This window comes from Podarcis gaigeae (genome assembly GCF_964106915.1).
Source record: "Podarcis gaigeae genome assembly, chromosome: Z".
Classification (NCBI taxonomy): domain Eukaryota; kingdom Metazoa; phylum Chordata; class Lepidosauria; order Squamata; family Lacertidae; genus Podarcis; species Podarcis gaigeae.
Genome location: NC_139691.1, coordinates 1,434,803 through 1,455,995, shown reverse-complemented (window position 1 = coordinate 1,455,995; position 21,193 = coordinate 1,434,803). Strand labels below are relative to the sequence as shown.

The 21,193-nt window shown below is 54.8% G+C and overlaps 1 protein-coding gene across 2 annotated transcripts in view; it reads left to right on the top strand.

Moving 5' to 3' along the window:
- The first annotated feature begins 517 nt into the window (after nucleotides 1-517).
- The window catches only part of LHX2 (LIM homeobox 2), a 55,207-nt gene continuing 34,531 nt past the window's right edge, over nucleotides 518-21,193 (top strand). Inside the window, exons 1-3 of one of the 2 annotated variants that reach the window (XM_083721840.1) lie at nucleotides 518-1,933; nucleotides 16,494-16,699; nucleotides 17,697-18,076. In XM_083721840.1, coding sequence (XP_083577966.1) covers nucleotides 16,500-16,699; nucleotides 17,697-18,076 — 580 coding nt within the window. In that variant the 5' untranslated portion in view covers nucleotides 518-1,933; nucleotides 16,494-16,499. Of the gene's footprint in view, nucleotides 1,934-12,676; nucleotides 13,733-16,493; nucleotides 16,700-17,696; nucleotides 18,077-21,193 lie in introns of those variants that run through there. The other variant, XM_083721839.1, reaches the window with a different exon arrangement.

Genomic DNA, 21,193 nt, shown 5'->3' with positions numbered 1-21,193 from the left:
CTTTTCTGTTTCCCAATTGGTGACACATAGTAGGGCTGAAAGTGGAGAGGTGAGCCAGAATCTGAAGGTAAAAGTAAATGTAAAGGACCCCTAGACAGTTAAGTTTAGTCATAGGTGACTATGGGGTGTGGCGTTCATCTTGCTTTTTAGGCCGAGGGAGCTGGCATTTCTCCACAGACAGCTTTCGGGGCCATGTGGCCAGCAGGACTAATCTGCTTCCGGTGCACAGAGGACAGTGACAAAAGCCAGAGCGCATGGAAACACTGTTTACCTTCCCGCTGCAGCAGTACCTATTTATCTACTTGCACTGGTATGCTTTCAAACTGCTAGGTTGGCAGAAGCTGAGACAGAGCAACGGGAGCTCACCCCCAACGCATGGATTCAAACCACCAACTGTTCGATCATCAAGCCCAAGAATGTTCCATATTCCAATTAATATGGAAATGATACTTGTGGATCCAGAAGGCAGGTGCTAGTAACTGCATATTATTGCATGGGCATGCACACACACCTGGGATGGATCAGCCCAAAGTTTTCTCTCGTCTTGCAGCCAAGGGATTCTGAGATGCTCAGAAGCCAGATTTGAAGCAAGTGATACTTCTTCTACTGGGGAACTTATGGCCCTTCATATGTCCTTAGACTGCAGTTCCCATCATCCCTAGTTTATATAAAAGTCTGCCAACATCACCATCTCCCTCTCTTGCTCTCCTACTCTCTGACTTCATCTCTAGAGATGCAGCTAGTTGTTGAGTCTGAGGTCAAAGGACTCCATGGTACTTACATGGACGTAACTTTTATATGAGTGATACCCATCCCTACCTGCAGTGCTTTTCTTCGGGGGGGGGGGACGGGACGCTGGGGCGCGCATACCCCTAAACATTTTGTGAATCTAAGTTTGGCCTCATTGAGGGGCAATATTTCAATATGAGTAGGAAAATGAGAGTACCCTTATATATATATTTTTTTTAGGAAAAAAGGCACTGCCTACCTGGCTGCACCCAGGGAAAGCAGCTCCCCCAGGTTTGACAGTAAGTCATCCCGGTTGAGCCCACATTCAGCTGAGTGTCCATTCTAGCAAACAGGAATTATTCGATTTGTCTGCTTTTTCTGGATATCCTACAACTCTTAACATCCAACGGCAAAGAATTCCGTGGGTTACTTATGTTTTCCCAACTCTGCTGATGCCGGGATTTCAGTTCTGCAGCCTGAACTTATTGGCGGCAATGACCCCTAACAAACAGGGGACGCTGGGGTCTTCCTACTCCCTCTCCTCACCCCTCTCCTGTTCCCCATCTTTAGAACCTCCTTCCTCGCCAGCCCTCTCCTCTGTCTTCAAAGCTGGAGCTGAGTTGGGCAAATGGGTGGGAGGCGGGGGGGGGGGAAATGAGCAGAGGCCGGCAGCTTCAGTACCCCCGCTGGCTTTGATGCTTGGCAGAGATCTCCTCACCCTGAAGGTGGGGCTCGGCCCCCCCAGGTCCTCCAGCCACGCTCCGGGCGCGCAGGCGGGCGAAAGAGCTGCGCGCACACCCCTGTCTCCCCCACGGTGCGTCCCGTCGGGGCAGGCGCGACCTCCGCATCTGGGCCATAGAGCTGGATCCGCGGCTCCTGATCGTCCAGCGACTGCAACTGCAGGAGGCGGCGGCGGCAGGTAAGGCGGCGCCCAGGTGCGCGTCGGGAAGGGAGGGGGAGATGGTCAGGCGGCGCCCCCTCCCCCTTGCACTGCTCGCCCGCCTGCCTGCGGGGTGGATGTGCCTCCTGCCAGCCAAGACGCCTGGCGCTGCTGGTGCCCCGCCGCCGCCCGCATAACTGCTGCTCCTCGGCGCATGCTGGTCCCGAGTCGCCCGTGGGCCGCTTCGTTGTGGGCACCGCGCCGGGGGAGAGAGAGGAGGGACCGGACGCTGCCGCGCTGGGGCTCAGTGCCTCCTCCGCCGGGGTAGGTCCGGCTCCCTCGCTGCCGACGGCGCGCCGCCTCCCAAGCAGAGCAAAAGAGGATGTTCTCCTCCTTTCTGTCCTCCCTCCTTCTCCCTCTCTCTCTTGTTCCCTCTTTCGTGGGATTTCATTCCTTCCTTCGTGTCCTGCTTTTTCACCTTTTTCTTTTCCCTCCGACCACCTGACGGGCCTCTGGCAGGGAGCTGGTTTCCATAGAATAAGGAAGAAATAACTGACAGTTGTGGCGGTGTTGTTGTTGTTGTTGTCTTCCAGGCTGCGGGCGTGGGGGTAGGGATGGGACCCCTAGGTACCCAGCAGGGCAGGTGCTCCCCCTCTTCCTCCACCTCCTGCTCCTCCTGCTCCGGGGCAAGTGCCTTTCCAGCCCGGCCGGGAGAGGTTTCCTTGCCTCCTAACCTGACGTCCAGCCCGTTAGAGCTGTTTCCTTGTGCCGCTGCCTCCCTCCCTCCCTCCCGCTCAATCTTTCTTATCTACCTTCGGTTTTGTTCCCTGCAGTGCCGATCTGACGGGGGTAGGATTAGCCGCCCAGGAGGCGCGCGGTGGGCTGCTGTGCGGGCCCCCCTGGTCGCCTCCTTGTCCCGGAGCGAAAGAGGCACCTTTGTGCTCCCAACCAAGATAGCGCGAAAGTCGCGGTTTCCGTGTTTGCTTCGCTTCTGTACGGTTTACACGCACTTCGACCACGTTCCCTCTCCTCTCCTTTCCACGCCCACCCCACCCCCAAAATTTTGGTTTTTCTCAGCATCTAAATAATGCTTTAAGAGTAGATCCCTATAGTGGGTTCAGCGCGCTTCCGTTTTGTGTGAGCGGCGGGTGGCGGTTTTGCAGAACTCCGCTTCTGGAGGGACAGAAGCCCCGAAGGGCCTTTGGAGCAGCTAATCCGCCGACCCCCCCCCCCTTTGTATTTTGGCACCGGCGTGGCGGTGTTTTTATTTTGTTCAGGAATGGGTCCTCTCGCAAACTCAGCTTCTCACTTGATTTATTGGATGGAAATCCTCCGCTTGGCTCCTTCGGAGCTGACTTCCGAAGGTGCGGATCCCAGCCCACTCCGGGACCATTTACTCGCAAGGAAGTGATTGGGGAGGGAGAGGAAAGCCCCGAGGGGGTTGCCCGCCTGCCCAGAGACCAATGAGGGCAGCCGTCTGCTTTCCGCTGAAGGCAGGAAGCTGGGTAGAGGGGGAAGGAGGTCTTGGGGAGATGAGGCTGAGGGAGAGGGCACAGGATACGGAGGTGCCCTTGCCGGGGCTCCTCACTCAACTCCGCGCGCTCACTGAGCCCGCTCAGCACAGAGCTGGCGTGGAAAGGAAGGAGCGAGCGAGAGGGAAAGGAAGAAGAGAAGACGCGAGGCGAGGAAGGAGATCTCGGCTTCTTTTCTCCTCCACTTGACGCTGTTGCAGCGCTTTTAGTCAACTTATCTAGGAGGGGCAGGAGGCTCTGCAAGCGGGAGTCAGAACAGGCCAATTTGGATGTGAGGCGGCTTCCTGCAGACGCCCTCGCTTCGCTGCCCGGCCTTGCGCGCCTCTGAGGCACTTTTGGAAACACCGAGCCCCCACCCCGAAGGACCTTGTTGCCGAGCTCAAGCTTCCAGCCGAAGGTTGTGGGGCAGCCGGTGGGTACTGATCCAGCGCTGCTGGGTTCTGATTCCCCCAAATACGCAAGAGGGATGAAGTGGGGAGCCGTCCTGCCTCCGGAGCCCCCCGTCACATTGGTCAGAGATATAGGGACGCGCCGGCGTTGCAAGTGCTACTGGTGGGGGTGGGAGAAGAATAACGCGACCGGAACACCCTGCCAGGCTTCCTCGTTAGAATAATTAGAAATGTGGTTGCGAAGGGACCGCGAGGCGAGAGGGGCGGGGTGGGAGAGACGGGCGGGGCCGAGGAAAGAATCTGCATAGTGAGAAAAGGGCGCGCGGGAGGGGGCATCCCTTGACTCTCAGTCCTCTTGACGATGTTGTCGCTTTTGTAACGTGGGCATGCGCCAACCCGTGTCCCTGTGGGGATCCGGGCTAGGAAAGGGGTTCCCTTGCCCAGTCTAAGAAGCAGGGGTGCCAACTTGAATGAAATGGGGGGGGCAGGTAAGCTCCGCCTCGCATAATCAATCACATGGCACTGCACACACCCACTATTTGAATGCCAATGCCCATTAACTTTTTTTTTGGGGGGGGCTCAAATATTTTGCTGAGGGGGCAAAGGGATCTCGGCCCATAGGAGTTGGCTCCTCGCGGGGTGGCCTGCGGGAAGAGTACCTGCGTCGGGAGAGGAAGGGTTGACTGGACAGTGAGCCCGCCGAAAACGAACCTAGAGGAAGGCGCCCGTGTGGTTGTGTGAAAAGGGCAGGGCGCGTGTCGGGAAGTGGGGGGGGGGGCGCTCTCTCGAAGAACTCTCCCACCTCGCAGGAGGAGATCGCAACTCGGGATGGTTCCCCTGCAGTAGCCGTCCGAGGAAGTTGTGCATCCCTTATGCTCGGGACCGAGCGCGCGCGCGCGCTCGTTAGTTCCTGAGCCGCTGGGGGCACGGGGCTGAAAACAATATTTCTGACGAAAGCCCCTACGGAAAAGCATCTTTTGCTCCCTTCTTCACCGGAGAGAAAGAGAGAGGTCATTTTTGAAATAACTTCAGTGGGTGGGAGAGAAGCTGGCAGTGAAGAAACGCGGGAGCGGCGGGCTGGATCCAGGCCGCTTTCCCCTACCCCGAGAAAGCCCTTCCCCGCGTTGTTCTTTCGGCTCCCAAACCCAGCAGTTCCTGCCGGCCTCGACTGGAAGGTTCCGACCTCGGGGCAGCAGGAGGAGTCTCCATCAGTCTGCTGCGCTCAGGGAGGCCCCTTTCCCGGGGAGGCTTGTCCACGCGCCGCGCAGCCGGCCCCCTCCCCTTTTCCCTCTCTCTGGCCACAGCCTGGCCCGGCCTTCTTCGCCGCGGAGACGGACCCAGGCGCGCGAAGGTCCACGTGGCGGCTCCCACCTTGGCCGGCTCCTCTTCTCCCTTCGCCTTCTCAGTCTCCTGTTTCTCATCTTTGAGCAGCTCTTCGCCTCCGTTTAAGCGGAAGGAGCCGGTGGCTGCCAGAACTGTTTTTGCGCCGTTCGGAGGATGGCTCATTAATTAAAAGAACCGCTAATTGCTCCTTGCGAGACAGAAGTGAGCGCGCTGGGCCAGCGTCAGAACCTGGGGTGCGGGGAGCAGAGAGAGAGAGAGAGAGAGAGAGAGGTGGCGGGGGTGGGAAACTGCGCTCCCTGAAAAGATCTCTGGCAACTCGGTCCCTCGTTGCCTCGGCAATATTTTTCCTTCGGGTTGCCCCCTCACCAGTCCTGGGGAACGATCCTGCACTGCCATCGAAGGCTCCTGGGCGCTGCTGGTATCGCTGGAGAGGATGGTTGGAGGGCGGCGAGTGTGACGTAGAGGAACAAGCGAAGTTGGGGCAGGGTGGATCAGAGACCGGTTTGTAAAGGGTGAAGGCTCCAATTAGGGCAGTTTGGGGGAAATGGAGAATAAATATGCAATGACCAGGTGATCTTGGGAGAGAGAGAGAGAGAGAGAGAGAGAGAGAGAGAGAGAGAGAGAGAGAGAAATAATGGAAGAGGAATCGGGGAAGATGTCCTGGATCGGCTGGCGCTCTTTGGCCCGCAATTTCAGTGCATTAAATCGAGAGTGGGCAGCATGGGCTAGAAAAGGTAGTGCGTGGCGGGGGTGGGGCGAGCCTGGACCCGCTCGGCCCAATGCAGTTGTTGACCCCATCCCCATCAACCCGCCTGCGGTGCCAGAGCCTCCCCTTCCCACCCAGGCGGCCTTCGCCTTCCGTTTCCCACCCGGCGGGGGCTGCGAGGTTTCTCAGCTGAAGGCGACAGAGTAGGACCTTCGTTAAGAGCCCCCTCTTCGACAGAAAACGGGGGTGATAATTTATATGATTGTCGGGCGGGGGGAAGAGGGGCAAAAACAAAACAAAATGTTATTTGTAATGGTAAAAATCCGTCTAAACCAATCACGTCATTTAACAACTCGATATCGGGTTTTATTTGTTCCGAACTGAGGGCTATAATCGTGATTCCGTAGCCAAACGAAAACGAAGAATAAACAGAAATATTGCTTTATATCTAAAATATATGTAAATAAACCGACAGGAGGGGTGAAAAAAGCTTCTGTTTAGAGATCCACAAGGCAAAACGCAGCCTAATAAAAGGCTGCCAGGAGAAAAAGAATAAAGAGAGAGGGGTATATTTGTGTGGCCCCCCTCCATTTATTTTGTCAATAAGTTGCGCAGGAGACATTCCGGACTGGGGCCGGTGTCCTCCAGTTCAGGAGAAGTGAAAGCGCATCAGCGACCCCCTCTCCGCCACCCCCTCCACCTAATCCTGCAACCCTCGTCCCAGATGGATCCTGGGCCAAGACCCTTCCGCCATCGCCGGCCCTGACATTTGCCCTTCGGCCACCGAAAGAAGACCTCTTCCCGGACGCCCACTGGCCTCCCATTGGCCTGCTTTCTTCTCTCGTACCTGGATGCAGGCAGGCATCTGTCTGTCTAGCCCCCTGCCTGCCTGCCTAGGCTTCTGCTGAAGGGCCGCTTCCCGCCCCCTCACGCCCCCTCCTTGTGCCACAATATTTACGCAGCCCACCAGCCACCCAAAACCCAGCCCCAGCCCTCCCGACCTCTCCGATTGGTTCACGCGGAACTCGTAAATTTATTTATTTTATTCATTTTTTAATTCTAAGGTTGGGTTAGGTTGGCAGCCAGGTGGAGAAAGCAGAGGGGGGGGGGTGTCCCACTGTCAGTATGGAGCAGCCACGGAGAAGCCGGGTGGGGCCTGGGATAGAGGGGGTCGGGAGGAGAGGGATGAGGAGAGGAAGGCAATCCCCCCCCCGTCCGCTCGGGGCTGAGGCAGAGGCTTGGGCGAGTAGCTTCTTTCGGTTGCTTTGTAAAAGAGAGCCAAACCTGGGGGGGGGGGGCGCACAGCCCCATCCCCAACGCACCTCTTCCTCCTGGATCCCAGCAGCGCGGGCTGCCTTACCAGACGAGGCGTTTTAAATCTTCTGCAGATTTATTGCAACGATCAGTCTCGACTGCGGCCCTCAGAGGGGAGGAAAAGGGGGTGCTGTGAAACCGGACGGCAGCCCAACGAGACCCCAAAGGTCTCCTGCGGATTCCGCTAGCGAGGCTCCTCCGCGGGGCAGCAGTTGCGGAGCAGCTGAATCGGCTGACGGGCCTGCCTCCTTCTCTCTCTGCCGGGGCTACTCGCGTCTGACCAGAGAGGGTGGAGATGTTGTTGATTTTTGCTGACTTTTTTATTTATTTTAAAATTAGCTGTGCTACACATATCGGGAACACGCACAATCCCGCCTAAGCTCTTCGGTTGTTTTTTTTTTTGGGGGGGGGGTTGCCTTCTCTTCCCCAGGAATCCAAATCTCCCTTTCTTTTGCAGAAGGCACCGATCCGTTGCCCCCTTTCTTTCCAATTTCCTTCGCCTTCATCCATTGGTCCATCTAGCTCAGTATTGTCTACACGGACTGGCAGCAGTCACCCTCCAGGATTCCAGGGCATAAAAGCCATTTTCTAGGGGCGGAGGTCCCTTCGCCCCCTGCCCCCAGTAAAGCCCCCCCCATTGATAGGCATTGCCACTCAGTGTGGGTGTGCCCAGTCATGTGATCGATTATGTGGGGCGGGGCTTTCCTCCCCCCCAATATTTTATTCAAGTTGGCACCCCTGTTGCAGGCTGAGGTCTCTCCCAGCCTTAGGTAGGGATGCCATTGAGGTCTGAACATGGGGCCCTTCTGTGTGCGAGGCAGATGTTCTACCATCGAGTTGTTTCTGCAATAATAATAGTAATAATAATAATAGCAATAGTAATTTTTGCCATCCCTTTGGCAAAACCTTAAAGCCCACGCCAGGCGCCTGGCCGGCCCGGCTGCCCTCCTCTGGGAAAGTGCTGACCCACCTGGAGCAAAAGCGCAGCTTCCAGACAGAAACAGACACACGCAGAACCTCAGTAAACCCGAACAGGAAACCGGTTTCCTCTTCCCGACAGATCCAGCTCTTTTCTCTCCCCCCCCCCCCGCTTTTTTCTGTGCTCCAGTTGCATTTTATACAATATTAATAATACCCGTTGCTTTTTTTAAAAAAGGGGGGAGGGGAGAGAGAAAGACTTCCAACCTTTTTACGCTTCTGACATTGCACGCTCAAAACCCATATTTCACGTGTCTTGTTCTGTTTTAAGTTCAGTGCATTTAACAGGACCCTAGAGAGGATCGTGTGGTGAAGATTTCTCTTCCCTCTTTGACACCTGGAGAAAAAGAGGCAGGCAGGGAGGGAGGGAGGCGGTGTTTGTGTTGGGAGGGGCGCTTCTTTAAAAGCCCTGGACTTCTAGACGCCCTGCCTGGACACTCCCTCCTCTCTTCTGTCCCGGGGCCTCATCCTGCCTGCTTCACTGGCTGCTGAGCCCCTTCTTTTCCTGATGACTCGACTCCAAGCCCTCGGCCTTCCTCGACCTCCTCCTGGCATCTAATTACTGTACCTAATTTATCGGCGCAGGATGGAGGACGATCCGAGCTGATTTAGCGATGACTGACAGCTTTTCAAATCGCCCTAAAATGTCGTGTTCTTCCCCGACTAGGACACACGATTGGCGCGGGGGGGGAGCGTGTTGCACAAGGAAGGCGAAGCTGGGCGGGCTGGGATGGAGGCGGTTGCAGGGCAGGATTCGACCCTACGCTCCTCCAGAATAAACTTCCTCCTGGGACAGAAGCCACGGAACCGACCTATACGACTTAGCACCTTGTTTGTAATTCCATTCATTAGCAGCAGCCAGGGCGTTTCCACGCCGAATTATGGCTTCCATTCCGTCCATCCATCGCGAGCTGTTATTCTCTTTACAAAAATGGAAAAGGAGAGACGTTCTCGGTTATTGTCTCAATTTATTCCTGCGAGTGGGGCGGGAAGGACCACTCTCCTCCATGGACGAATCTTACCCTGGTGGGAAAAGAAACTTTGTGCAGAGGGGGGGGGGGGGAGGGAGGGGTTAGAGGAAAGAAGGAAGAAGAGGCGAGAGGAAGACCTTAATCTCTCCCAGAAGTTTCTTTCCAAAAGCATTAAGTTGTACACTTTCCACTCATGGAAATAAATATTATTATTATTATTATTATTATTATTATTATTATTATTATTATTATTATTTACAACCTGCCTTACATTCGGGCAGCTCCTAGAACAAAACTCTTTCGTTCGGTTGTAGGGTAAATTATTTTTGTTTTTGCTGTTGCTGTTTTTGTTATTATTAAAAGCATTTAAGAACTCTCTTACACAAAAGGGCGAAAACACCTAACTGGAGACGAGAAAACTCAGCGCTGCAGCTCCCTGGCGTCTGCTAGGCGCTAGTCCGGGAACGAAGAGCTGAGAGTCCCCCTCCGAGGCCTTTGGGCAATTCGCGAGCTTCTGCGCACCCGCCTTTTTGCCGTTTCCCTGATGTGGGAGCTTTGCGCCCAGTTATCGGGGGCCTGCCGAGGGGACCTCCCCATTGACACGCGATGCCCCCTCACTGCCTTGTTGGGTCTGGGCGTACAACGGGCCTATCACCGCAGCGGAGAAACCCGAGCTGACTCTACAGTCCGCTTTCAATCCGGAGTTAGGGTTTGTGCCAGGGAGCTGCCTTCTTTTGTAAGCCGCTGCCTAGGCTGGGAGAATGGGAGGGGCCCCTGGGGGTCTCCTCCCTGCCCCGATTCCCTTTGGCATCCCAGGCAAGCAGACAGACAGACGGAGGGACCACCTGAAACCCGGCAATTAGCAGGGTCTTCCGCCTCCCTCGGTGGAAACCTGCCTTTGTTTGGCTTCTGTCGCGGGAGCGGGCCTAGCGTTTGGGGACTGTCGGGCGGCAGATGGCCCTGACTGGGCCGGGCGGGCGCTCACCTGTCACCTCCCACCAGGTGGAGGGGGTGGCTGTCTGAGGAGGGGCTCCCCTTGGAAAAAAGGTACCGGTATTTGAAATAATAATAATAGTAGTAGTAGCAATAATAAAAACAACACAAATAAAAACAACAACGATTAATAGATTTTTGCTGGTGGCACTGCTGCTGCTGCTGCTCTGGTCCTGAGTGATGCGAGCGTGGCGCTGGGATGTCAGGAGCGAGCTTGCCAGGCATCCGGCGTGCTTTCCACGCTGGGTGTCTCTTCTTGTGCTCGCACTTCACTTAAGCAGATAATGAGAGTGAGGGGTGGGTGGGAGAGGGAGCTGGTGGGGGGAGAGGAGGGCTTTCGGGGGCCCCTCATCCCTCTTAAATTATAGCCCTTGTGTTGCTGTTTCCAGGCATTAAATCAATCTAATTACATAAAATATAGACTCCAGTCCCTCTGAGATCGTTAGCGGGGCCTGAGGCCGGGACCCTGCCCTGCTTGGAGGGACTCGATGTAGCAGGCTTCGTGCACTGGGCGCTCCGGAGCCGGTCCACGGTTCCTCGGGACGCGCTGCTCCCCGGACACATAACGCGCGCAAGCAGCTAGCAAATCGACACAACTCCCAGGCAAGAACAGAGGGCAGCTGTCTTAGCAGCGCAGAACTGTAGAGTGGCAAGGGGCCCTGGGGGCCGTCTAGTTTAACCCCCTGCAATGCAGGAATCTCAACTAAAGCATGCATGAAGCATCCCGATGGCAACCCATCCTTTGCTTGAAATTCCCAGTGGAGGAGAGCGCACCATTCCTCCGAGCGAGTCTGTTCCACTGTCGAACAGACCTTGCCAGATCCAGGCACAGGTCGTCCTAGCCCGGCCTTGATGCCCCTGACCGCCCGGCGTTCCAGACAGGCGCCTTTCCTCAGCCCCAACCGGAGATGCCTTCTGTCTGCCTCTGCCCACTTGAGTTTGGGCTGCTTTCCAAAACGCCCAGAGAGTTTGGCTGCAGCTTAGATGCTGCTGCTGCTGTTGTCACCACCACGTTTGGAGCAGGAGGTGTCCGTCCACTCCCGCCTTTCTACAGATTATGTCAGGCCCACCTAAGCTAAATCCATTCCACTTGCTCAAACGGCGGAGGCGGCCCAGGTCCAAAAGGCCCGGTGCTGCTCAATGGCAGCAGGCAGGAGATCCCAGCTTCAGTCCCGGGAGAGCAGCTGGTAATGTCCCCTGCCTGAAACCCTGGACAGCCGCTGTCAGTCAGTGTGGACAATACCGAGGTAGATGGGCCAATGGCTGATTTTTTTTGCAGAGCCTCTTCCCATGTTCCTGTGGCTTCATGGCCCAGGGGAAATGGAAACGTCCAAGGGACCAGGTGATGCCACTGCCTGCTTCCTCCCGCTTTTCTGGACACCCACAGGCCGCCCACCCAACAACCTTCCTTGTCGTTCATTGCCACCTAGGCAAAAGACTCAGAGATCAGTCAAACTCTTTAAAGCTGGTTGGTATCAGTGACAGGTTTCTGGGCTTCAAGCGAGCCGGAGTTCCCAGCGTCTGCTTAACCCACTGAGGGCTCTCCACTGCGGTCCCCTTAGTCTGGATCGTGTCCTGGGGGGGGGGGCGGGAGGGCAGAGGCTGCAGGGTCGAGCCTTGAGACCTCCAAGGGGGTATTTAAGCAACTCAAGTATGTGTAGGGTCAGAGATCAGGACGGAATCCCGTTGGGAACGTGTCTGACCCATGTGGGAAGCCTAAAACTACAGGGCCAGTGGAGAATTAGCTTCGTATCTCCTTCCTCCGTCCCTCCTTCTCTCTCTTTAAATAATTTCCTTCCACAATGTTTTTATTCATTTATCCTGACTTCCTAGTTTTAAGCAAAGGGTTTCTCAAACAGCTGGTAAGGGGCTCCTCCGCGTGAAAAGGGGGAGGGATCCCCAGTCATGGTGCGTGTGAGGAGCGGCATGGTGTGGTGAACCCAATTCTTTCCCCACTCCAGCTTAAGGGGCGCCTCCTTTTAACTCGCCTCAGCCCCTTCTGCATTTTGGGACGCCGGTTTTAGGAGACGGACATTTAATATATGCCTTCCTTGTGGAGGGAAGGAAAAGTCACGAAGAATATACGAATGTTAGGGAGGCAGTCCTGGGATTCTGAAAGGTCGAGTTCGCAAGCAAGCAAGCAAGCAAAACCCCACAAGTCGGTATTCCTAAGCTACCCTCTGTCTCTTCGTTAACCCAATTCCTCCAGGTGTTTGGCTCTACAACTCCCACCAGCTCCAGCACCGCAGGCCCTGCAGGCAGGGGCGGATGTGAGTTGGAGTTCAAAACATCTGGAGGGCACCAGGTGGGCGACGTCTGCCCTTAGAGATGTGGAAAACGGGCAAAGGGGGCTTCATGGGACCTGCGCTTCCAACTCTGTAGGGCAAGTTCTTGAACGCTTCAAGGGCACGTCGCTGGTAAAACGGTCGTTGCGCTCATACGAATAGCATTGAGCCGCTGTCTTCAGACACGCGCCCCAGCCATGAGCCATCCCTGCCTCAGGAGTTATTCGTTAGCTTGCACCCCTCTTGCAATGTTTGTTGCCGCCTTCTCTTTCTCCACCCGCCTCTTCCCATCATTTTCTGTTGGGCGAGCTGTCCCCAGAGGCAAAGGCCCCCGGAGGATCCTGCTCAGGGCGCTGCTGGACGGTGGCAGGTTCTCTTCCCTGCAGGTGCTGAAATAGAAAGCGCAGCTTGCGCGGCTTCGCTCCATCCCGGGAGCCTCTGGGGGCAGCCCTGGAGGGTCTAAAAGTACGACACTTCTCGCCTTCCTCCTGCGAGGACGGGGCCAGGCGGAAGCTCCTCCCCCCCTGCTTTCCCCAGGAGGGCTGGGAGTGGCGGGGAGGAGCCGGAGGGGGTCTCTACCCGGACCAGGATCTTTCCGCGGAGACTGCCGTTGCGCTGCCACTCCTCACTCCAGGTCGCTTCTGACTGAGGCAGCAGCCGGGCTGGGCTTGGCCCCGACGGCGCGGCCAGGAAGACAGAGCTCTCGAGGTGCCCGCCTCGGTTGCGCGCGTCAGGCCGCCGGCGGCTACGGCCTCCGTCCTCTCCGGGCCCGCGCGAGCACATGGTGGCCGGGCCTGGCCCGGAGCTGAGCAGCCAATGGGCGCCGCGCCCGACGTGATGTCAGAGCAACGCTAGAAAAGGCGCGGAGCCTTGCGCTGGGCTGGGACTACAGCGACTCCTGCCCGGATCGCGGCTCCTCCTCCTCCTCCTCCCGGTCGCCCGGCCTGGTCCTCCCCTCCGCCAGTTGCTCGCTCGCTCGCTCGCTCCCTCCCCCGTGCCTCGGTCCCCGGAGCAGCCACCTCCGCCACCGTTGCGCCTGCCCTGCAGAGAAGTGCTCCGGCCGGCCTCGCCGCGGATCCGGCCCGTCCAGGAGCTTTGCGCCAGCCGCTGCCCGTAGGCCTCCTGCTGGCTGCCCGCTCGTCCCAAGCGCGGCGGGAGCTCTCGCCGTCCGGGCGTCCTGGGGCTGCTCAGGGGCGAGGAGGCAAGCAGGCAAGCAGCTATGCTTTGAGCCAGCCAGCCAGCCAGCCAGCGACCCCGCCATCCCGCCCTCCGTCCGCCGACTGGCCTGGCCTGAGCCGACCTCGCCAGGGGACTGAAAGCAACCGCGAAGGCAGGCAGGCAGGCAGAAAGGAGGAAGCGAAGGCGAGACGGCGCGGCCGCGTTGGAGGCATGGCGTGGCCTCACCGCGAGTAACGGGAGCGGCCGGAGGACGAGCAGGAGAAGCGCGGGACCTCCCAAGCGGCGCCCGCCGGCCACCAGCCCAGCCTTGCCATGCTCTTCCACAGCCTGGCCGGCTCTGAGATGCACGGCGTCATCGACGAGATGGACCGGCGAGCCAAAGGCGACACGCCCGCCATCAGCTCCGCCATCGACCGCGGCGAGACTGAAACGGTAGGGCCGCCGAGAAGGAGACCCCGCTCTCCGCTGCTCCGGTGATGGGCAGGCGCCAGTGGCTTCCCTCTGGTTCACCCAGGAAGGCCCAGATCCCAAAGTTTGGGGAAAGTGAGGGCAGGGGTACCCCAGATTTGCCCAGCGGCCGAGCAATTATATATATATATATATATATATATATATATATATATATATATATATATATATATATATAATATAATTGTATTCATTTATATATATGCATTCATTTAAATAATAATAATAATACAATAATAATAATAATAATATATGCATTCACTGAAATAATAAGAATCCACTTGCAATGGAGGGAACCGAATCGGGGAAATCCGGGGAACAGTGAGCCTGCCAAAGCGGTTCACTCTGGTGCTGAGGAAAAGCGCAGCAGCTTTTCTGGGAAAGATCCTGCGTTTCAGGGGTTCGGAGTAGCTAACAATAAGGGGTGAATAAGTGAATAAATAAAATGCATTCGTTTAAGAAATAATTTTAAGAGGGGGAGTGGCTTTGGCTGATAAATAAAATTCTTTTTCTTTCATTTTTTTGGCTTACTAAAATTATGTTTCTTCCTTCCTTTTTCTTACTTTCCTTCTGTCTTTCTGATTCCCCATTTAAAACAAAAAAGGTAAAGTCAGTAATATCTCTATATAATTATCTATTTATATAAAAACTATATATTAAAAATAGATTAAATTCATTCTCGTTGCGCACAAGATATTCAAAGTGACAAAGGCCTTTATTTCTTTTCTTTTTTATGGGGCGGAAATTAGACCGTTTTTTAGTTTATCCTGTTTTTTAGTTTAAAACAAACTGACCATTCAGCAAAGTGCTTTCCCCTTACCCTTTCTGTGCCTTCCTTCTTTCTCCCACTGTCGCGAGGGTGGGGAGCCAGAGGCGCTGGGAGCCTCCGGTGGGCCGACGGCTCCGAACCCTTCTCGGTTCGAGGCTGGCGCTTCCACGCTGAGGCCTGGGAAACAATAAATAAATGCTTGTGCCGATTTTATGTGTTTTATTTTATTTTGGGATTTTATTGAAAATGGAGAGGAACCGATTTATATTAATCAGAACATGACATTTGCAGTCGCCTTTTTAGTCACTATCCTCCCGTTTTGATTTCGGATATTTTTGGAATTTGCTAAGTGGAAAAGAAATAGAGCGAGAATTATTACTTTGCTTTATTATTATTATTTTTTAAAAATCGGGTTTCTTTTTTTGTTTTATTTTTGGGTGCTTGTCCCCGTTTTGCTCTTTAAAAATGCTTTTCTTCAAAGGTGGAACGGATAACTCAGAAATTGGATAAATTAGCCGTCGGGTGTCCCGATGCCCGAAATTCTGGGGTTGCTTAAGAGGGGCGGTTTTAAGAGAATTCCCCAAGCCTCGGCCCCTGTTTTCCCGTCTCTTCTCATTTTTACGCATTAGTTTAAGGAACTAAAGGACTCCACAAAGACAACAACCCAGCTGGGTTCAATTTGCAAATGTAATTTTTTTTTGTGGGGGAAAACATGAAACAAAACTTGGGACATTTGTTTGTTTTGTAACAAGCGCAAGAAGGCGAGGACTGGGCATTTGAACACGCATTTCGTTCATTCGTTTGACTTAAAGAGGGATAGGGAAGCAGACGCGGACTTAGGCAGCAATCCTATTCCTTCTGGAGACGAAGCCCGCTTCAGCTCGCTTGGACTTACTTCCTAGTAGGCACGCACAGGATCGCGCCACATGTCGCATCGAAATGTTTTGCGCCTTAAGCCCAAGGCTGAAAATGCTGCGCATGTTTACTCTGAAGGAAGTCGCACCGAGCTCAGTGGGGTTTACTCCCAAGCAAGCGCAGGTCAGCTGGCAGCCCGAAGCGGCTGAGGATCTAGGTACTTTCAGGAAGACTTGGGTGTGTTTTGTGCAAAAGCGGCTTTAGAAACTCCCTTCTCTTTTTCCTTTCCCCTTTCTTTAAAACAGTCCGAGATTTGTTTACTACTAATTTTTATTTATTCTTTTCGTAAGCAATGTAATGCATTTTAAAATCACTGCTTGTTTATGTTTCATTCTGCAAGGATTTAAGATCGGGCTGCGATGTCCGTCGATTACGTTTCCTTTTAAACCCTCAGATTTTTATTTTCTTCCAGTTTCGCAGCCAAACCTCTTCTGCTCTGCAGCCCTGCCCTCCCCCGCCGGCCTTAGCCTTGCGTTGCTTCTCTTCTCCCCGCCGTCCCGCATTTCGCACCCCTCCCTCGGTGTGGCACAATCCAGATTGAGAGCGGGAGAAAGGACGGGTTCAACGGTCGCTTCCTTCTCGCTAATCCCTTCTTTCCCTCCTTCCCTCTCTCCCAGGGGCCGTTTTGGTGGGCCTGGACCGAGGTGCGGCTTCATTCTAGGCGTGTGGGGTGGGGGGGAAGAGAAGCGCCTTTTCTCTTAGCTCTTTGGCTTCGCAGTTTCTCTCTCTCCCCCCCACCGCCCCCCACCCAGCCCGGGCTTCTGGTCTGGGCAGCTCCCGCGGGCCAGGCCCCCAAGAGCGCTTCCTTTGGGCGAGTGGGCGGGAGCGGTGCTTTTTGTGGCTGACAACCCCCCCCCCCAAAGCCCCTCTCTTCTCTCTTCCCATCCCGGGGTGGGATCCCCTGTCCCCGGCCCTTGCTTCAACAAGAAAGGGGAGACGAACCCGAGAAAGGCCTGGGGGCTGGACTTCGCGCCCGGGCCTCCTCGGCGTCCGGCTCCCTAATCAGCGCGCGCCTTGTCTGTCTGCTCCCTCCCTCCGCAGCACGCCATGCCCTCCATCAGCAGCGAGAGGGCCGCCTTGTGCGCGGGCTGCGGGGGGAAGATTTCGGACCGCTACTACCTCCTGGCGGTGGACAAGCAATGGCACATGCGCTGCCTCAAATGCTGCGAGTGTAAACTCAACCTGGAGTCGGAGCTCACCTGCTTCAGTAAAGACGGCAGCATCTACTGCAAGGAGGACTACTACAGGTAAAGCCCCCGGGCGGAGGGGGAGGGCAGGGCAGGCAGGGCAGGCCCGGCCGGGGACCGCTGCGACTTTCAGCCCACCACCACAACTAGCCACCATGGCTACTAGCCACGAAGGCTAAGGGCGCCTGTGCCTCCACAGCCGTGCCAGTAAATGCTTTTGAACGCCAGTTACTGGAAAAGGCAGGAGTCCGAACCTGCTTGCGGGTTTTGCAGAAGAGCCATCTGGTCGGGGACTGTGAGATTAGGATGCTGAACTAGACGCCCCATCGGCCTGATCCAGCAGTCCGCTCTTACTGTGTTCTTAGGTTCACTGCCCCGAATGCAGCCGGATTTGGCAGTCTCTCCTTTGGAGAGGAGACGCGTCATGGCCTGAGCTCAGACCTCCATTCAATGGAGGGAGAGGCCCAGGCCCCCTGAATCTTACAGAAAGTACCCACGGCCTCCTGCCTAACTATGGGGAGGAGGAGGCATGGGGGCGGCGGCTGCCAGGCTAGAGAGTGCTTAGGCCGGGTCGAAGCCCCCTTAATTCGGACATCCTGGATGGCTGCAGCGAGTATTGCGTTTCTGTGGTAGAGCACTCCAATGGGGCCTCATCCATAATAAGTTTGGGCTGGTCAAAATCTAAGCGGGCATTCAAGCAAAGCCCTTCACCACTCGCCTCTTCCTTCCGCTCACTGGATCCCATGGCTTTGGGGCCTGCCTGACTTTCCATAAAGTGCCCCCCTCCAAAAAAAGGAAGGAAAAAAAAAACGTGGAAAATAACTTGTAGGAAGGGAGGGGAGGGGTGAAGGGTGCGTGACCGCTGAAACTCCCGGGAAGTTTGGGGTTTACGCCGCTTGCTTCAGTTGCTCAATAGTTTCTCAGCCCACTTTGCGATTGTAAGCTCCTCGCGAGAAGGGACCTTATAGTTCTGTCCATGTGCCCTATATATGTTAAAGATAGCAGGGACCCTCTCCACTGCGCTCCTGAGCCTCTCTCTTTCTGGACCTCCCTGCAGGAGATTCTCGGTCCAGCGCTGCGCTCGGTGTCACTTGGGCATCTCTGCCTCCGAGATGGTGATGCGCGCCCGGGAATCGGTTTACCACTTGAACTGTTTCACCTGCTCGACGTGCGCCAAAATGTTGACCACGGGCGACCACTTCGGCATGAAGGACAACCTGGTCTACTGCCGGCTGCACTTCGAGGCGCTGCTCCAGGGCGAGTACCAGCTGCACTTCAACCACGGCGAGGGCGCCGCCGGCAAAGGCCCAGCTCTGGGCGCCGCCGCCGCCACTCTCGGCCTGCCCTACTACAACGGCGTGGGTACCGTGCAGAAGGGACGGCCGAGGAAGAGGAAGAGCCCCGGGCCCGGCGCTGACTTGGCCGCCTACAACGCAGGTAACGGGAGCGGGCGGCGGCGGGAGGCTCGACGGGGCGGTCGGAGCTGGGGGTGCTGAGCGGCAGCGCCTTTTTAGAATGCGCGTGCTTGGAGGGGGAAAATCGGGGCGCCTTGGATCCCCTCTGGTTGTGCTATGGAGGGGGTTGAGTGGGGCGCTCTGCCGGGCGTGTGACTGCTCAGCTTTTGCAGGGGCTGGATGAAGCCCAGTTGCGCCGTTTTTGCGCCGAACGGGGAAGGGCGTGGGGCATCCCAACCCGAAACCGGAGGCGCGGAAAATGATTCAGGGAAGGGGCGCGACTTCGGAGTAGGGGAAAAAGCAGCTGCGGGGAGCCACTTCGGATTGGCTGGCAGAGTAAAAGGCATGATTCCAAAGGATGGGCTCAGAATGTTGGATTAATTTTTATTTATTTTTTGGGGGGGTGTTGTAAAGCAGAGGGGGCTGCTTATGAAACGCTGGTGCTGCAAAACAAGCTTTTCGCGCGCTCTGAGCTGTTTGAACCCGGGACCTTTCTCCGAGCCTGAAAATCTCTTGTATCTGGCAGAGCAAATATGAGAGGTTGGGGGGAGCAGGGTGGAACCTACTAAAATGAGTTGCTGGCATCCCTGGGGAAGAAGGCTTCGCTTCCCTTCCTCCCCTACAAACGAGACCCCGAGATCCGCGTTCCTTCAGAAAATGGTAGTTTCCGCGAAGGCGCTTCCTCCTTTTCCAGCCGCCGCTAAAGTTCGAAATGTTTCTTGAGCTCCTTTTAAGCGACGGGACCAGAAATAACGCGGAGAGGGGTTGCTGGAGCGGGGAAAGGCTGCGATCCGAAGTATTGGTACGCTAAAGCGGTAGCAGGGAGAATTTAGAAAGCTGTTTCGTTTTGGTTTAAATTTCCTTATATAAGGTGAACAAAAAACCCCGAACCTTTCTGAAAAGGCCATCACACCTACCCAAAATAAATGACTTGCATTATCACTTTCGTTTTAAAAGAAAATTCTGATTTAACAGTATTCCTCCAATGTTACTATTGTTATTATATTTTATAAATATAACAATATTATTATTCGCCAAAATATTGGGAACGCCTCATCTCCCCAATGCGCCGAACTTGGTATTTTTGAACCTAAATTACCCAGCGAACTGGAGCTTCTTCCGGCGGGTCTGTTGTGGCCTTTGCCTCTCCTTCCCAGCGTGGGGGCGGCGGCGGCGGGACCTGCAGCTCTGGTCCTGGAGACGCGATGGGCTGTGACAAGTGGAAAGCGGCTTAGGAAGGCGTCCGGGACTTCAAAAACAGCCCCCTCCTAACCCTTTCTCGGCGGCAGCCTCCCCCTCCCCCAGCTGTTACACGAGGGCGCTTTGTGGTCCCGAGTTCACCCTTCCCGTGCAAAAATATGTGTTTAAGGGAGAAGGGGGATATTTTGTGTGCGTGCATGTATGCGATATTTAGATGTTGATGAATGATAGGTATTTTATATTTCTTTAATATTATAATGTATCTGTGATTGATTTTTAATGCGTTGCGATGGACCTTTAGGTAACAAGTGAGGAAGAAACCTAATGAATATAATATGTCTTTATAAGACAGGGGTTTGTTGGAGAGTGGGCTTGTGGAGGGGGGGGGGCTCCACCAGGGCATGGGTGCATCTGTGGGTACAATAGCTGCTTCTTCACTACCCAGGTGTGTAAGGCTTTTAAGGAGGGACTCTTATTAACCCCTCCCTCTGCACAGACCTTGCTAGGTAAGGTGCTGAGTTGAGACTGTAAATTCCACACCCCCAATTTCAGGTAGCTGAGCATTTTGTAGTGTGGGAAGAGCTTCCTGCCCAATGTTCTCTCTTCTGGAATCTAGATGTGACAAAGTGGGGGGGGGACTGTCCATATTCAGAGCTGCTGCTCTCCTGCTTTTTCAGGAGGGGCCTCCTCTGCTGCCAAAGCAGGACCTATTCCCTCTCCCCCCCCCACCTTCCACGGTTTGAGAGGGGGGGGGTCTGGGAGCTAGGCTCTTCCCACTCTCTATTTCCCTTCTTATAGCCAGTGTGTAAGGTTGGCACCACGCCTTTTTAAAGGTGGGGGGATGTGCCTACTTGGAAGCAAGGCCCATTAAGCCAGAGGGGTCTTCCTTACAAGTCAGGACATCAATCCTTGGTCAACAGGCTACTTTCTTCTCAGTGGGGCTGGGGCTGGGGCTGCAGGAGGAGAAGTCTGCCAGAGAGGAGGGGGGGTGAACCCAAAGGTGCCTCCAAAATCTCCTATTTGCCCTGGCACACCCTTGGCCCTTTCCTATAATTCAGGCCCATGGTAGCAACTGACCATTTGCAGTTAGGTTCCTTGCTTAATTACTTAATTACTGCTTAATTGTAACAAAAACCTCTAAGCGGTTCACAAGAAACTTTGAGAATATCAATAAAATACTGTTGCAAACAAGTAATATACACACACACACACACACACACACACACACACAACCAGGATTAAATTAAGGAGAGATTTAAATGTGTCAGTATCTGCATGTCTGGGTAGGCTTGCCTAAACAAAAATGTTTTAATCAGGTGTGTCAACACACTAATCTGGACATTCTGTGTCCCACTTTCAGTTATTGGCAGAAAATGCAAACAGAGTTGGATAAAATATATGGGTCTAGAGAAATGGGAACAAGGGTGAAAATCCCCCAACCTCCCACCCCTTTGATGCTGACCCTCCCCCTCCCCTCTCTACAGGAGCCAGTGCATGTGTTGTTGTTGTTGTTGTTGTTGTTGATGATGATGATGAGTAGTGTGAGAGAGATGGGTGTACTTCACAAAGGCCACATCCCCTTCTCTAGTTCATATGGTGTGAACTAGATATATGCACAATGAGAGCAGCAGGTTGGTTGCTGGGCCCCACTCTCACCTTGCTTTGGCTCTCCCCCCACTACCTGCTTGTGAACATGATACCAGTTTTCCTGGGTCTGACCTCTCCATCTCAACCCAGCACCTCTATTTCAGCTGCAGAAAAGCTCAGCAGTGGTGCCATTTAGTCATTTTGGACTTTGGATGTAATTGTCTTCACTTGAAAAAAATGTGGCTAGCCAATCAGGCTGTGTTTGAAACCCCCCCCCCCTTCTGTTGAGGGGGTCCATGATGACACCATTGTA